Here is a 17,756-nt window from a genome sequence, read left to right as displayed (position 1 = left end):
GCTGGGATTGTGCTCCAGAAGGAAAGGCAAAGTCTCCAGTTAAACCAGGGGGGTCCAAACTTGGAAACTTTAAGACTTGTGGACTTCAACTCCCAGAATTCCCCAGACTCCATTGCCGGCAGGGTCTGAAGTCTCTGCACCAGCTTCCTGGGCACAATATGTGGAGGTGTGTAGAGGTTTTGGGCTATTTGGAGCAATGAGGCTGGAGGCAAGAGGATTAAATGCAGCTCACCAAGATTTTTGTGTGTTAATAAAAATGCATTTGTTGACAAAGAGGCTACCAAGCTCCTTCTGATCGCTTGCTTTTAAGAATGAGTGTAGCTTGACTCTGGGGTTGCATGATTGTCTCTCACACATGTGAGATGATGATGGATGACTTTCATTCTTTTGCCATTTAGCGATTGATATATCAGGTTGCGTAGTAAAGTCGGAGCAGGAAGCCTTTCCTCCAGGGATTGCAATTGCAGGCAGTGTTTTTCAACCTTGGCAACTTTTAAGATATGTGGACTTCAACTCCCAGGATTCCCCAGCCAGGGGCAAGCTGGGGAATCCTGGGAGATGAGATCCACACACCTTAAAATTGCCAGGGTTGAAACAGAGTGTGGATGTGGTAGTGATACTACTACTGCTACAGAGGATCGTGATTGCTAAAACTGCTATGTAATCATATTTTTTTGACAGATTAGAGAATTTAATGGAGCAAACAGATATGTTGAGACTTCCAGAGATATTCTATCCCCCCCTCCGCTTATCTGATGCAAAAATTGCCAGAATCTCCTTTCTTGAAAATAAGCCCATTGTGGAGTCCAGTTTTGACCACATGATCTGATGGTACTTGAATAATATTTGATGGAGGTGGCGGCATTAATTAATTGCAGTATATAATTTGTACAAATATTAAATACGACACTAGGAGCAATAGGAGCAAAGAATGAATGGATGCAAGAATAAAGGGATGGATGGATGGATGGATGGATGGATGGATGGATGGATGGAAGGAAGAATGAATGAATGAATGAATGAATGAATGAATGAGCCAAGTTATATCATGGAAGATAAGACCACTGCTTTCAGAGTCTGCCTTTCCCCTTCAAGTGACAGGAATTCAAGTACATTGTCTGCAGATGACAAGAAACATAATTTTTTAAAAATCTCATTTTATTCTACCGTTTCCCATAACTATATCCATGCTTTGTTTTGTTTTATTGTAATCACTACACTGTTAATGAAGGAATCAAAGTCAGAACAGTAGCACAAAATCTTCCTGGTGCTTGCTTTTCTGTCCAAAAGTTCCTCCTAGCTCACTCACAAAAATCCCACTTATCCCAACACAGTTGGGTAGAAAGAGGTCTTAGAACAGATCACCGTCTACCTCTGGAAACAGCTGGATTCTTTCCTCTGAGCAACTTCCCAAGGGAAGACTATCAAGCAATATCCTGCACAGTGTCCTCTTCTCTTACTCTTAACTTTGGATCTTGCATTGTGGCTGATCTCCAAGGATAGTGTTCAGCTGACTAACCCTTCCGTTGCTTTCTTCTTCTCCTCTCCCAGCATCTTGGTAAACATGGACAACAACATAATCCAACACTACAGCAACCATATGGCTTTTCTCCTTGACGTGGTGGAAGCTGAGGAGAAGTTCCGGGTGACCCTCAAGGAGCTCTGAAGCCCCCCAAAGCCTGCACTTCTTGTGGGATGATTGACAGCGGGGCGGAGTTTCACTCTCCTTCTGCGCAAGCCCAACCCATCCGTTTGGAGCATTTGACCGGTCCGCGACCCCCTTTTGAAGGGGGAGAAGTAACCAGAGATGGTGGCCGAGCTCTACATGTGAAGAGGGTGTAGAAGAGGCATTCTCAATGTGAATGTGGATCTTCTCTCCGTTATTGTTGCTATTATTATTATTGTTATTATTTTATACTATATTATGATGCTGGTTGTCTGCCAGATCAAGAATTCTAATCTTTTTCCCTGTTCCAAACTTAGGAGGGGGGAGAGGAAGCTCTGTCAGGTAGCAGTGCCTAAATCTCCTTTGTTTTGCTTTTTTTTTTTTTTTTTTGGAAATGATTTAATGTCAACTCAGGAGGCAAAAACCAAGTTCTAGACATGGTGAATTTTCAAACTAGCTTCAAAGACCCAGCTCTGTGGTTCTTCCCCTCACCCTACGTCCCTTCTTGCCTCAGAGGCCTGGATGTCCCCATCCAGCGCAACCGTGATTGTGTTCTGACTTAAGTTTCCCAAGAGCCTGAAGCAAACTCCTTGTCCTGACAAAAAACCCTTTTATTAATTTACTATGAATTCAGCTCATTCACATCCAGCAAAGTCTTTCAAGGGAGGATTTACACTCACAGAACTTATCTGGCTTGGAGAGCTGCCAGGCCGATATCTGCAAAACTTGGCAATGAGTCTCGGAGAGTCACAAACCAATTAAGCGAATTGTCTCCTGCAAACTCCACTCCCCTTTCACTCCTCTTTTATTCCCTCTGAGAGGGGCCATTCACCGTCCACCTGTGGCCTCACTCCCAAGTCGCCCCCTGTTCTTTAGCTGTTCCCTTCGTCTGGCAACTCTGCACATGCGCACACTGGGAACAGGCTTCATCTGTTCTTCTGCCCCACTGATGTCTGACTCTGAAGGCAGCTGATAACTGGCATACGGCCCTGGCCCCCTCTCTGCCTCCGACACAGAGCCCTCATCAGAGCCTTCCCCAGCCTCCAGGACTGGCCCATGTTCCTCCCCAACCTCCTCACTGTCCGAATCTGCTGCCAGCTCCACTGATTGCTGGCAGGCCACAACAGACTGTTTTATACATTTCCGATGCCTTTTTGTTATTTTATAAATATCCAAACATGTGCATATGTATAAATATACCTTGTTTTATATATTGACATGGAGGAAAGTACAGCATTTCAATACAGCTGCCTCACAGTTCCCCTCACCACGGGCTGTCTTTCCCCTACTTTTCTTCTTTGTTCATTTTTCTAATTTTCTTTTTGTATATTCTATTGTAATAAAGATTCAATGACCGAAATGCAAGCCTGGCATAATGTAGATCCAAGGAGAGAAGCAGTTTTCACGATTCCTTAAAATACATTGATTTAAAAGGATAAAATCAAAATGGCGGTCACAACTAGGTGATCAAATCCTTTTTTGCATGGACTTAAAAAAGGGTAGAGCTTTGAACTCATGGTTGTGGTAGCCATCTTGATTTTTCCCCCTCCTGTGCAACCCCTGGTGCTACAGTGGATCACAACCTTTATCACTCCCCTGTATGTGTGTTTGGGGGTACGGCATTTCTTGTTCTTGGGGGAGAAGCTTGGAGGCAATCAAAATCCATTCCTACATGACTTAAGCCAGAGGTCGGCTTAGGTCATGTAGGACCTTCTTTCATCCTTCTGCTGCGGCTCCCTGTCGCCAGATGGCTCCACAATTGATAGGGATTTCAGGTAGGACAGGTAGAGGAAAAAGGATGCCGCGCTAGGAGGAGACTCTATGGTGGGGGACTCCAGAATTAAACAGAGGTGCTTCCAGTTAAGACCTTTGTGGCTCTTTGAGTGTTTAAGGTTGCCGATCCCTGATCTAAGCCAATCTCTTTTTCATCTGGGACAATTTAGGAATCCAATAGAAGGGAACATCTGTAACTCAGGGTGGAACTGTGGAGTTCCTGCTGCCCTCAGAGGTCAAGGGTTTGTTTGTTTGCAGATGTTTCCTGACCCAACTAAGTCATATCATCAGTTCCAGGTAACATCATTATCATCTTACGCAGACAATGTCCCCTAGTTGGGTAAGGAAACATCTGCAAGCAAACCACCAAACTCAGCGAACACCCAAGAGATTCACACATCAGATTTGCTGCATTGCTGCAGGAAGCTAAATTGACTCCAAGAAAATGTTTAAGAAAAATGGGCTGTGAGCAGATCTTGACTCATTCATCCATGGCCATAATTGGTATGGCTGGGCTGGGGAAAAAAGAGAAGTTAAACAGCACATTTACCTCTGCACAATACAGGTAATCCTTGACTTGCAACCTGTTGCTTAGCAGCCATTTAATATTCCAGCGGACCTACCTGGGGTCTTTACAACTCGGGTTCGAAATTCCAATGGTTGGGACCCCATTGTGGTCAGGTGACTGAACTTCAACTGCTTGGCAACCAGGTGCATTTATGGCCATTTGCCGCATCCAATGGTTACATGACCACATTTTTTTTGCCCAACTCCGGCATTGACTTCTGTTTTTGTGTGTGGCAAAATTGACTTATAGCAAATCATAGGTTGACTTAATTGATGCAAAAAAAAGGTCATAAATTGAGTCGGTCACCTGACCAACCTGCTTTACAACCACCACAAGTCTTGAACATGCAGGTTATGTTACAGTCGTAACTCAAGGACTACCCTTATCCCAACCTTGTGCTTGAGTTAATGAGACTGTGAATAAGATTCCTCTTTGGGGGCGATGGGCAGCTACATAAATTTGATTAATAAAGGTAAAGGTTCCCCTTGCACATGCATATTAGTCGTTTCCGACTCTAGGGGGCGGTGCTCATCTCTGTTTCAAAGCCGAAGAGCCAGCACTGTCTGAAAATGTCTCCATGGTTATGTCACCAGCATAACTAAACGCCAAAGGCACATGGAGGATTGCTACCTTCCCACCAAAGGTAGTTTCTATTTTTCTACTTGCATTTTTACATGCTTTCGAACTGCTAGATTGGCAGAAGCTGGGACAAGTAATGGGAGCTCACTCCGTTACGCAGCACTAGGGATTTGAACCGCCAAACTGCCAACCTTTCTGATTAACAAGCTCAGCGTCTTAGCCACTGAGCCACCGTGTCCCTTTGATTAATAAACAAACAAATAAAAAATGGTCCCCAACAACTGAACTCGAGGACCAAAGGAAAAGGTGGCAAGGAGGAACAGCAGCAGAGGGAAAAATGAAAACCTCCAAATTCTGGATGGGAAATGCCAGGAAGAATTAAGTGGAACCGGTTTGACAAGGGGGGAAAAAAAGCCTTCCTGAATCAGAAGTGAAGAAGCTTCTTGGGTGAGAAGCGAATCATTTTCGAGAATTAAAAAAAAGAAAAAAAGAAAGGCCAGTTGTCTTTTGGAAAAGCACTTTTGGAACAACTATGACCTGGAGGATCTGAGAATCTCCACAGACATTCCCATATGACAGGTTTGCCCTTTTCCCAAAGGGGTTTCCAGGTTGGGGTTAAGAAAAACAAAAGAAAATGGCGGCCAAAATGGTGCCATCAAAGCTGTGGCCCATTTTATGTGTCAGGTGTTTGTTTGTTTTTTAATCGCCACCTACGAGTGTCCTTGCCTTTTCCTGTTTCTTCACCAACCAACCCCTCAGCAGGCCTTGCAAAAGCTGGAAATGGATCTCGGTGGACATGCCTGTCACCTAACAGGGAAGCAGCACTTTGATCTATAGATTCTGGTTTAGCATGTTCAAGGAAGGTGGTGACTGCTATTGCCAGCGAGGTTATGATTTCCCGCACAGTTATGCAACTTTGCCCAGGAGGATGGCCGTCGTTCCCTTCAGCCGTTCTCCCGGGAGCTGCTTGCTCAGAAGAAAAACTAAATAGGACATGCTTTCATTGACACCTAAAAGGCAACAGAGGTTAAGCCAGATTTTTTTAAACAGAGTTGGAAGGGACCTTGGAGGTCTTCTAGTCCAACCCCCTGCTCAAGCAGGAAAACCTATACCAGTGATGGCTAACCTTTTTTTAAAGGTGTGCCAAAATTGAGTGTATATGCTCTATTGCATGCACATGCGTGCCCACCCACCTGCGTAAGCACGCACGACACCCTCCCCATGCTGGCATGCATCCCCCCCCCCCGCGTGCAGGGGGGGAGTTTTCACCCTTCCCCAGACCCTAGAGGCTTTCCTGAAGCCTGGGGAGGGTGAAAAGAGCCTACCCCGTCCCTCCGGAAGGCTGAAAATCAGCTGGCTGACACATGCGTGCCGGCAAATATGGCTCTGCGGGCCACCTGTGGCATCACGGTCCTATACCATTTCAGACAAATGTTTATCCAATCCCTTCTTTAAAACTTCCAGTGTTTGAGCATTCACAACTTCTGGAGGCAACGTTGTTCCACTGGTTATTTGTTCTGTCAGGAAATTACTCCTTAGTTCTAGGTGGCTTCTCCCCGCAATTAGTTTGCATCCATTGTTTCTTGTCCTGCCCTCAGGTGCTTTGGAGAATAGCTTGACCCCTTCTTCTCTGTGGCAGCCCCTGAGATATTGGAGCACTGCTATCATGTCTCTCCTAGTCCATCATTAAACCAGACATACCCAGTTCTGGCAACTGTACTTCGTATGGTTTGGTCTCCATTAAATTAGCTCTTATAATTACAGTCCGGTCATGTATTTTAAGGTTGTCCCTTTTTATCATATTAAAAATTACAATTTGAGAAGAGCTTTTGGAGCCCTCTGTGGATGAAGGCTGAGACATTGGAAGGTCAGGGATGAGCCTAGCAATGCAAAGTTGGGCCTTGCTTGTTGAGTGAACCATGATCTTCTGCAATATGGGAAGATCACAACTCACTCAACAAGCAAGGTCCATCTTTGCATTCCCAGGCTCAGCCCTTCCTAACTTCTCAGGCTTGGTCCACAGAGGACTCCCAATGGATGAAAAGTTGAACTATCCACGGCTAGCCATAGCTGTGTTGAGGAACTCTGCTGTAGGAGCTCTCTGTGTTCTCATATCTGACTTCTGAATCGGCTCCTAGTTTCCTTCACCCAAGGCACTTCACTAAATTAGGTCCAATTCTAATAGGAGCATTTGCCCAACGTGCTCTGTTTGATTTATGGACCCAAATGGGCTTTGTGAAACAGGTCCATCTGCTTAGTTCGTGGTTGACAATAAATCTCATTGAATTAGCACCCACTCAATTACAGGAACTGTTACGAGAGTAAGAGTTCTGTGTCCATCTTCTCCATACCTATAACTGTATAAAATGTTTTTGTATTTTTCACTCACCCACAAACATTTTCCCCCGGCACTTGGTTTCCCACAGACAAGAATTAAATCTAAACCCGTGATGGCGAACCGTGTCCAAAGTAGCACATGGAGCCATGTTGCCTGGCACACACGGGGTCGCCTGTTCCTCTTCCGGGCTTCTGGTGCGCATGCAACAATCAGCTGGCCTTTGAGCGTGTGGCAGTGTTAGAAACTGGAAGAGCTGGTCTTCCATTTTCCAGCATGAGGATGAGCACCACCCAACTGGACCATAGGCATATGTGCATGCGCAGCAATAAATGGAAAACTTGCTGGCCAGCGTGCACCGGAAACCGGAAGTTCTTTTTCCAGCGTGTGCATGCCCCCTGGGCAGCTCCTCTTCCGGGACACAGCCCAGGTGAGCATGCGCTAAGCACATTAGCGCAAAGTGCTCCCTTTCTGGCACTTGGTGCCACGCGTGGGCGCTCCCTTTTTGGCACTTGGTCCCAAAAAGGTTCACCATCGCTAAGCTAAACCATGTCAGAATTGTTTCCATTTTGGCTCACAACTCCTGCCAAGAAATATTAATCCAACCTGAAAACTGGTAGTGAAACAATAGTGGCTTTCTGTCCAAAACTCTTTTTCAATCCTACCACACAGCACCAATGAAAACCGAATGTTTCCCACTCTTCGAAAGATATACAGGATATTCAAATGATCTAAAAATAGACTCTGCCAAAACCAACCTTGTGGGATCTCTTGCTTTATAATACCGGCACCCATTTGTTGCTGATGTTGTACATGAAGGATTGTTTTCCTGGAATAGGGAGGGTGTAAGTTCCTGGAAGGAGAAACACAGAATTTTAAGGGATCAGCTTGCAGGATGTGGGCACTCCTTCGCATCATTATGTCTCTCTCGCACCCCTGGCTTTCTGCATTACAGGTAGTCCTTGACTCAGAACTGCAATTGAGCCCCAAATTTCTGTTGTTAAGCAAGACAGTTGTCAAGTTTTTGCCCAGGTTGCGACCTTTCTTGACACAATTGTTAAGTGAATCACTTGTTAAGTGAATAACACGGCTGCTACGTGAATCTGACTTTGCTTGGCAGTGGGTCACAAAAGCTGATCACATGACCCGGGGACCCTGCAGCCATTGAGCCGAGGTGGCACAGTGGTTAGAGAGCGGTACTGCCGGCTACTTCTGCTGCCTGCCGGCTGCCTGCAATTTGGCAGTTAGAATCTCATCAGGCTCAAGGTTGACTCAGCCTTCTATCCTTCCGAGGTGGGTAAAATGAGGACCCAGATTGTTGGGGCTGACTCTGTAAACCGCTTAGAGAGGGTTGAAAAGCATGGTGAAGTGGTATATAAGTCTAAGTGCTATTGCTATTTTCCTTCCTTCCTTCCTTCCTTCCTTCCTTCCTTCCTTCCTTCCTTCTTTCCCTCCCTCCCGCCCTCCCTCCCTCCCTCCCTCCCTCCCAGTGGTTAGAATGCAGTATTTCAGGCTAACTCTGTTCACTGCCAGGAGTTCGATTCTGAGCGGCTCAAGGTTGACTCAGCCTTCCATCCTTCTGAGGACCCAGATTGTTGGGGGGCAATAGGCTGACTCTGTAAACCACTTAGAAAGTGCTGTAAAGCACTGTAAAGTGGCATGTAAGTCTAAGTGCTATTGCTATTGTTAATACATGCCCATTGTCAAGCATCCAAATTTTGATCATGTGACCATGGGGATGAGGACACGGTCGTAAGTGTGAAAAACATGTCCATTTTTTTCAGTACCGTGTAACTTCAAATGATCACTAAAAAATGGTTGCAAGTTGAGGACTACCTATATTAAAATGACCACCTACTTATATTATGAAGCCTTCTCCCCACTCGGCAAATGCAAGGGGAAAAACAAACTTAGGTACTGTAGTTGATCTGATGCCAGCAGCCAACTTCTCAGGTACCAGGAATTGCAGAGGAAGCAGTTCAGGTGTGGGCTGGGTTACTTCTTCTTTTTTTTCTTCCAAGCAACAGGGCTCCAGATCAGATGCATGAAAAACAGACATTCAGCAGGCACAGGCGCCTCTGCATGCCGGGAGGAGCAATGTCTAGCAAATTCCTCCTTTCTCGGCAGTTCCGGGCACAGATGTGCTGCCAGGAAAGGAAATAAGTACTGACGAATCTGTGTGCAACCACAAGTTGGGACTAGACAGAGGCACAAGTGGCAATGCCGAAGCAGCATTTTCCTCCAACTCCTTTGCTGCAGAAGCTCCATAAAAATGGTTCCCAGGCAGGCTGTCTTCACACATCCGGCTAAGCCAGGGCTGTCAAACTCGAGGCCCGCAGGCCGGATCCGGCCCATGGGGTGCTTAGATCTGGCTCGCAGGGCTTCTTTGGTAACAGCGAAGGACCGGCCCGCGGTGCCTCTGGCACTAAAAAACAGAGATTGGGAGGGCTGTACATGACCCTCCTAAGCTCCATTTATAATGCCAGAGGGTTGCAGGAGGTGATTGCAGCCGAAAACGGAGCTTGGGAGCCTGTTTTCGTGGCAACACGAGTGACGTCGACCTGGCCGTGCCCCCCCCCTCCCCCGAGGTCAAACACAACCCTGATGCAACCCTCAATGAAATCGAGTTTGACACCCCTGTGCTAAGCCATTATGCAATTTAACACAATCTAAGCACCCAGTCCAATGCCAACCAAGCAGAGTTATGATCAGATTCGCCGCTTGCACTAACCCAGGGTTTGTGGGGGAAAACGAACACTGGCTGAGCTTCATAACACACATAAAGGATCTTGTTGGTTAGGGATGATATGAGCTGTAGTCCAATTCAGTACAGGCAGTCCTCGGTTTACAACCGTAATTGAGCTTGGGATTACAATTTCAAGTCATGCCGATAACTAAGCGGGTCATCACGCAACCAATCAATTTTAAGACTTTTCTGGAACATTCTACCATATGTGGTGGACGTGCCCCATCACAAGGAAACACTGGTGCAAAATTCGGAAATGGTTGGAAGAAATTACAGAGTGAAAAATAGAACTGAAACCAGAAGCATTCTTATTAGGACTATTAGACCAAAACATGGATAAACACTCTCAATACATAATCATACACATATTCACTGCAGCCAGGATTGCTTTCGCACAAAACTGGAAAAAAAATCAATACATCCGCAGATGAAACAATAATTAGAAAAGTATTCGAATGCGCAGAGATGGACAAAATGACAACAGAAATAAAAGAAAGAGAAAAATCGGATTTCTATAAAGTGTGGAATAAAATTTATAAGTGGCTAGAAAACAGAAGCCAAAACAGAAAATAGATAATTTAAATATATGGTGATATAAATAATCAATATTATTATAAGCATTAGTACTACTGTTGTTATATTATAGGACAAGGTAAAAGCAATAGAAAAGCAATGCAGAATGGAGAACTATAAAGGCTAAGCAGGAAAGCCGATACAGAAGGCTGTATAATTACTTTATATTGTTATGTATGTTTTGTGTTTTGTTTTTTCTTGTGTTTTTCTTTCTGTTTTTAAAGATTAAAACATTCAATAAAAAATATTTTAAGAAAAAAAATCAATTGTAAGACTTTTTTTGTGGCAGTTGTTAAGTGAACATAATGTCCACAGTGGACATTTTTGGTCAGAAATGAGAGGTAAATGCCAGTTTCCAGCAAAACAAAAACACAAAAAACCCTGTCATAAATTGCAGTCAAATAACTGCAGACATTGCAAATGCTGTAGATGAATTTGAGTCTTAAGTATTTTTCTCTTTTTTTGTGTGGTGGGGGGATCCATTGTAACTTTGAATGGTTGCTAAGAGACCGATCATAAGTCAACGGTTACCTGAAGGAAGGGGCCTTGATTGGCAAAGACTGTATTTAGTATGATGTGAAAGGCTATGGGAGAAAAGGAAACTAGGGAGGCCATAGGACAGTGTTTCTCAACCTTGGCAACTTGAAGATGTCCGGACTTCAACTCCCAGAATTCCCCAGCCAGCATTCGCTGGCTGGGGAATTCTGGGAGTTGAAGTCCGGACATCTTCAAGTTGCCAAGGTTGAGAAACACTGCCATAGGAGATGACCAGGCTGAGCTCGAGGGAGGGGTCAAATGTGTCATCAGTCACAAGTCCCTTCATGCCCACAAGAGATCTAAGTCCAGCCCACCTTGAATTCCTTTCTATTCTTATCTCCCGCTAATTTCTCTTACTCTTCGTAGTTCAGATTCTCGTAGAGAGCTTAAGCTTGCAGTAAATCTTTATACTCATTTGAACTGCCTAGATCTCCTGATTTCCCTGGTGCTGGGAGAGGCCACGAGGCCATGGAAAAGACCAAGCTGGGAGTCTTTTCAAGGTTTACAATTAGGGGGTCGTGATCCTACTTGATCAATCCTACAACACAATTGCACATTTCTGTACCATGAAGACCACTGGAGTTCATAAAATCATAACATTGGAAAGAAACACTGAGGCCTTGTGGCAGAGGTGGCATTCAGCCAGTTCTCTCTGGTTTGGGCAAATGAGTAGCGGCTGCTGAGGGAGGCTCCACCCATGCACTGCACATGCGCAGAAGCGGTAATAGCAATAGCAATAGCAGTAGACTTATATACCGCTTCATAGGCCTTTCAGGCCTCTCTAAGCGGTTTACAGAGAGTCAGCATATTGCCCCCAACAATCTGGGTCCTCATTTTACCCACCTCGGAAGGATGGAAGGCTGAGTCAACCCTGAGCCGGTGACATTTGAACCGCTGAACTGCTGATCTAGCAGTAGCCTGCAGTGCTGCATTTAACCACTGCGCCACCTTGGCACCACCTTGGCGGTGCACATGCACAGACCTTTGCGAGCTGGCAGGGTAGGTAAGTGAATCCCACCGCTGCCTTGTGGGGTCTCTTGAAAAATGTGAAGGCAGGGGCATCCATGAGGTGGATCAAGAAGGTTAAGGCAGCAGCACTCTTGATTCCCAGCAGACTTTTGAATTGATCTCTCCCTTCAACACATTTTTGTGAAAATAGACTCAAAACAGAGACAATATTATGCTGGCAGTAAAATTTAAACAATAACCTTCCAGAGTTGAAGCAATTTACATTCGTACCTGCCATAAGATTGATAAACTGTAAAGGAAAACAAGTATTAATAAACATGTTTTAAAATTCCTTCTATTTTTTTTTGTTCCTTTCTTAAAGGAAAGCCATAATTGTTCCTTTTTAGAAAAAAAAAAGAAGTATTTGGCTTCCCATGGGCTTTGAAAAGTTTTTTAAAAATCCATTTAAGCCCTTCTCATATTTTAGGATGTGTCGTTTATCCAGATAATTCCAAATATTCAGCCTAGAAACTCTATTACCAGTGATTAATGACCACTTTTCATAAATCAAAGGCAACATTGCCATTGTCTTCATCTCAGACTCCACATTCATCTGTCAGAAGGACTTAAGAGATTTTTGGTGTCCTTTACTTCCTTTAACGGCTGAAGGAAATATTATGTTACCACTTGGGACTGATTGCTCACAAATCTCAAGCATGCTTTAGCCAATATCAACTCTTTTCCCCAGTGTTTTTTCCCCCAGGTAATGTCTTGTTCATACTGTTTGTGAAGGAATATTCAGAACTGGTTGAAAGGACAAGGAAGTGGGTAGGAGTCTTGAAAAACATCTTATAGTGCCCTTCTGCAAAGGCAGGATGTCCTTGATTTATGACACCAATTGTGAGCAGACTTTCCATTGCTAAACAAGATGGCTGTTAAGTAAGAGACGGCTGATTTTACAACTTTTTTGCCATGACTATATATAATAACAGAATTGGAAGGGATCTTGGAGGTCTTCTAGTCCAACCTCCTGCTTAGGCAGGAAACCCTACACCACTTCAGACAAATTGTTAGCCAATCTCTTCTTTAAAACTTCCAGTGTTGGAGCATTCACAACTTCTGGAGGCAAGCTGTTCCACTGAGTAATTGTTCTGTCAGGAAATTTCTCCTCAGTTCTAAGTTGCTTCTCTCCTTGATTAGTTTCCACCCATTGCTTCTTGTTCTACCCTCAGGTGCCTTGGAGAATAGCTTGACTCCCTCTTCTTTGTGGCAACCCCTGAGATATTGGAGTACTGTCTCCCCTGGTCCTTCTTTTCATTAAACTAGACATACCCAGTTCCTGCAACTGGGTCCTTCATATATTTTAGCCTCCAGTCCCCTAATCATCTTTGTTGCTCTTCTCTGCACTCTTTCTAGAGTCTCCACATCCTTTTTACATCGTGGCGACCAAAACTGGATGCAGTATTCCAAGTGTGGCTTTATAAAGTGGCATTAACACTTCACATGATCTTCACATGAACTAAGCCAACGAATAAAGCCTTTATCATACATTCAAGGTTAAAGGGGAAAGAATAAGGAGAAAAGATTAAAGTGTGAGAAAAAAATGAGGACAGGATAGTAGTAGCAATAGCACTTAGACTTTATAGTGTTTTACTATTTAAGTGATTTACAGAGTCAGCATATTGCCCTCAACAATTTGGGTCCTCATTTTATCGACCTTGGAAGGATGGAAGGCTCAGTCAACTTTGAGTGAGAATCGAACTGCTGGCAGTGAGCAGAGTCAGCCTGCAGTACTGCATTCTAACCACTGCACCACCAGGGCCAAGGAAAGGAAGGGAGAAATAGCAATAGCAATAGCAATAGCAATAGCAGTAGACTTATATACCGCTTCATAGGGCTTTCAGCCCTCTCTAAGCGGTTTACAGAGAGTCAGCATATTGCCCCCAACAGTCTGGGTCCTCATTTTACCCACCTCGGAAGGATGGAAGGCTGAGTCAACCCTGAGCCGGTGAGATTTGAACCGCTGAACTGCTGATCTAGCAGTAGCCTGCAGTGCTGCATTTAACCACTGCGCCACCTTGGCTCAAATAGCAATAGCACTTAGACTTATATACCTTGTCACAGTGCTTTACAGCTCTCTCTAAGTGGTTTACAGAGTCAGCATATTGCCCTCAACAATCTGGGTCCTCATTTTACCCACCTTGGAAGGATGGAAGGCTGAGTCAACTTTGAGCCAGTGAGAATCAAACTGCTAAACTGCTGGCTGCGGGCAGTCAGCAGAAGTAGCCTGCAGTACTGCATTCTAACCACTGTGTCACCATGGCTTAGGATCAGAGGTGGTATTCAGCTGGTTCTCGATGGTTCGGGTGAACCAGTAGCGGTGGCTACGGGAGGCTCCACCCACCCGCCCCAACCTAATGCGTCAGCACTGCACATGCACAGAAGGCGGTGCACATGTGCGCGCACTCACATTTGCAAACCGGTAGGGAAGCTAAGTGAATCCCACCGCTGCTCAGGGTGTCTTCGGTGGGGCAAGCTTTGGCTGATATTTGGCTTTTTAAAAGCCATTACTTGACCTAATTTCTGCGGATAACAGCAGATTAGAAATCTTTCTTTTAAAAAAACTAAATCACCATTGACATTGACAACATCACATTCAGTCAGTTGTCGAAGGCAGTGCTACTTGGAACAGCTTATATCCTGCCACGGTACCTTGAACACCATCAAACAAAACATCTGCTATCCCAGCTCCTTGGGAAGGACTTGATAGGTGGATAAAAATGTCAAACCCAGTCTAAACATCTGGCGGACTGTGCAGCCATCCATAATAAAGATAGTACCGATAATAATAAGCACCTTGGGTGCAATCTGAAAACATCTCGACTGAATACTATTGGCATTGTCGAAAGCACCATCGGTCAATTGCAAAAGACAGCTTTACTTGGAAGAACTTACATCCTACAATGCCTTTAACACCATCAAACAGAACATCTGCGTAGCCCAGGTCCAAAGGAAGGTCTCAGTAAGTGGATAAAAATGCCAAATCCAGTCTAAACAACTGCGACCAACTATAATAAATAGGAAGATAGCCTTGGGGCAGTTCACAATATACAACCCCAGCTATTATAGTCATTTCCGGGTTGGGCAAGGCAAGCATTACAGGACGGAAGAATTCATTCATCTTCTACTTTCTGTAATGAACACACCCTACAAGCCCCACCACAAGGTCATCCATGACCGAATAGTGTGCTGGCAATGCAGGGAACCAAAAGATGTTTTTCCAAAGGTGATTCTTTATACTCATGTACCGAATGACATGGAAGCCACAGCTCCTGCTAATTAACCTTTTCGCATCATTGGGACCCAATGCGTCACCTTGCTTGATGTTTGGCAAGTTTATGGAATTCCATTTTGTGGCAAGACAGATTGCTTTCAAAGAAGTCTCAGCAAAAAATATTTCTTGGAGGAAGACCAACAGCTGGACTGAAACAGGTCAGCCCCATTGTTATTTTCTGCTTGGCTGCTGTTGACTCCCCATAGGGCTGTCTGCAAAATATAGCCAGAAAAAGTCAAGATGGCGAACGTGACAATAAACGATCTCCCCGTTGAGATCCGGATCCTCACCACCCTTCCGGCTTTCCGCAAAGCCACTAAGACCTGGTTGTTCTGGCAGGCCTGGGGCTGATGAAATCCCAGCGCCATTTGAAGCTGTGACTGTTGTTGTATCTTAATTTTGTTTGTCTTTTATTTTCTTATTTGTATCCCCTTCCCCCCTTTGGTTGTTAGCCGCCCTGAGTCTCTCGGGAATAAGGCGGCATACAAATTGAATAAACTACAACTAAACTACAACTACAAACAAAAACAGTTGGAGTTTTGACTCAGTGGTGGGTTGCAGGCGGTATGCCCTGGTATGGGCATACCGGAGCCAGCCCAGAGCACTGGATACCATTCCGGTATGGTGCTCCGGAAGACCCACACACCCGCCCAAGCTCCTTACCTTACTCCTTCTAAGTCTTCTGCACTTCTGTGCATGCACACGGCGCATACAGTACCTGCATGACGCTCCGCTGAGCAGCTGGAGCATCGCAGAGGCGCGCAGAACTGGTAAGACACATGCACGCGCTAAGCACATGTGGATGCCACCGGGCCCATTCCAACCTTACCAGTTGGAACAGGATCCGGAACCCAGCACTGCTTTGACTGAACCATCAGGGCTGCCATCTTGACTTTTTTGACCATGCCCTGAAGATATCCTGACACCCCTATTATATGCCTGTAGTTTCCTTTTGTCAATCTTCCGTTCTGATTTTCTTTTTCGCTCGCTCTTGGCCTCTCCAGCCAACCAGCTGGCCTTTTTTGAGCTTCACTTTCATTCTTCTTCTCAAACGGATGACTGTCTGGCTTGCTATAGGGGCATTTAATAGCAGTTATATTCTCACCTGGTCCAGGTATGCCTTTGTGGAATTTATCACCTGTCCAGCGTTTGGTGTTCGAAACAAATACAGCACTGGAGATGTAGTGCTTAGGAGGTCCTCTATAGTCCACTATGTCATATTGGCCGGGCCCTGGTAAAGGTGGATTTTGGGGGGGTGGGATAGCTGGGGCCGAGAAATTCAAGACGCACTTTCTCCTATCAAAAACAAAACAAAACATAGTCTTAAATCTTCTGTGGTTTCAAGCAAAACCGGGATTAATTCTAATTGGAGTGGTAACCTATGGCAAATCCTCCAACTAGAGAATTAGGGAGTAAAACTCCCATAGTTCCCAGTCTACATGGCTTAATAACAAATCTACCGTATTTTTCAGAGTATAAGACGCACCAAAATTTTGAAGAGACAATTTTTTAAAAAAAAAAGTTTTTCACAAAAATGCGTAGGTTTTTTGTCAAAAGAAGGGGGCAAGCATGGCCTTTAGGAGGGTTATAGAGTGCTCCTGGGGGCTGGGGGGGGGCAAAATTGAGCAAAAAAACCAACCCATTTTTCGCTCATTTTTGCCCTGCGCAACCCCCAGGAGCACTCTGGGAGCCTCCTAAAGGCTATGCACGGCCATTTTAGTGAAGGGAATGGGGTTTTGGGAGGCCAAAAGTGCTGTATTCAGTGTATAAGATGCACCCAGATTTTCACCCTCTTTTTTTGAGGGAAAAAGGTGTGTCTTATACTCCAAAAAATATGGTAAATTGAGATTAGAACAAATTAGAACTAAATTTAGAACAATTCTAGGTTGGCTCTTATTTTGTAGGGACATTTGTATGACATCATCTTGGCTTTCAAAGTTCTTGGTTTTTCAAGACCCTCCAGGGTAACAGGTAGAAAACGGGCCACCGTAAGACCTGGCTGCCACCCCTTCCAACAGTGTTTCTCAGTCTGGGACAACTTTAAGATGCATTCTAAACCTTCTGGCTCGGAGTATTCTGGCAGCTGAATTCCACCTACATTCTTACTCTAGAGCAGGGGTCTCCAACCTTGGCAACTTTAAGCCTAGCAGACCTCTGGGAGTTGAAGTCTGCCAGGCTTAAAGTTGCCAAAGTTGGAGACCCCTGCTCTAGAATACCTTCCATAGAAATTCTGCATGATAATTCTAGAGCACTTTTTAGGGACTTCTTGAAAATAACAGTGAAAAGTTGCTCTTCTCATTAGAAAAAGTAGAGGCATGTATCAGCCGTTACTCTAACGTCACCTTGACATCAATAGCAATAGCAGTAGACATCAATGGGAATTGAAATGGCCTCTGGAATGTTCTAGTGTTTTCTGCCAGCAGAGATGTCCTTTACTCACCAGGTTTGTTCTACCTCTTCCCTGTTTGGTTGGTTTATGGGTCTATTACCCACTGCCTGTTCCCCCTGCATTAAAAAGGCACGAGATGTAGTAAAGATACCTCTAACCGTGCGCAGAGAGTAGCCAATTTGTAAGGATAGGAGGAAGGGTGAGCTCCGGGAAGTATTTGGGCAAGAATGTAGGGGGTAGATCTTAATCTTATCTCCAGCAAAATGTCTCCACTGTTTGCAGGACAGTCACTATAAAATTGTCTTGGT

The 17,756-nt window shown here is 44.8% G+C and overlaps 2 protein-coding genes across 4 annotated transcripts in view; one reads left to right on the top strand and one right to left on the bottom strand.

Moving 5' to 3' along the window:
• GRHL3 (grainyhead like transcription factor 3) overlaps positions 1 to 2,577 on the top strand; it is a 59,495-nt gene extending 56,918 nt beyond the window's left edge. Inside the window, exon 16 of the mRNA XM_087728350.1 lies at positions 1,552 to 2,577. Coding sequence (XP_087584476.1) covers positions 1,552 to 1,666 — 115 coding nt within the window. The 3' untranslated portion in view covers positions 1,667 to 2,577. The remainder of the gene's footprint in view (positions 1 to 1,551) is intronic.
• Positions 1,685 to 17,756, bottom strand: part of STPG1 (sperm tail PG-rich repeat containing 1) — a 45,081-nt gene continuing 29,009 nt past the window's right edge. For 2 of the 3 annotated variants that reach the window (XM_087728351.1, XM_087728353.1), the window contains 3 exons: positions 16,165 to 16,355; positions 7,680 to 7,774; positions 1,685 to 1,821 (listed from right to left, as the gene is read on the bottom strand). In XM_087728351.1, coding sequence (XP_087584477.1) covers positions 7,698 to 7,774; positions 16,165 to 16,355 — 268 coding nt within the window. In that variant the 3' untranslated portion in view covers positions 1,685 to 1,821; positions 7,680 to 7,697. Of the gene's footprint in view, positions 1,822 to 3,871; positions 3,955 to 7,679; positions 7,775 to 16,164; positions 16,356 to 17,756 lie in introns of those variants that run through there. The other variant, XM_087728352.1, reaches the window with a different exon arrangement.

The sequence above is a fragment of the Thamnophis sirtalis genome, unplaced genomic scaffold (genome assembly GCF_051295495.1).
Source record: "Thamnophis sirtalis isolate CommonGarterSnake01/CBP01778 unplaced genomic scaffold, rThaSir2_p1.2 scaffold_13, whole genome shotgun sequence".
In the NCBI taxonomy this organism is placed as follows: Eukaryota; Metazoa; Chordata; class Lepidosauria; order Squamata; family Natricidae; genus Thamnophis; species Thamnophis sirtalis.
Note: the sequence above shows the minus strand (reverse complement) of the source record. Positions and strands in the feature narration are given on the sequence as shown.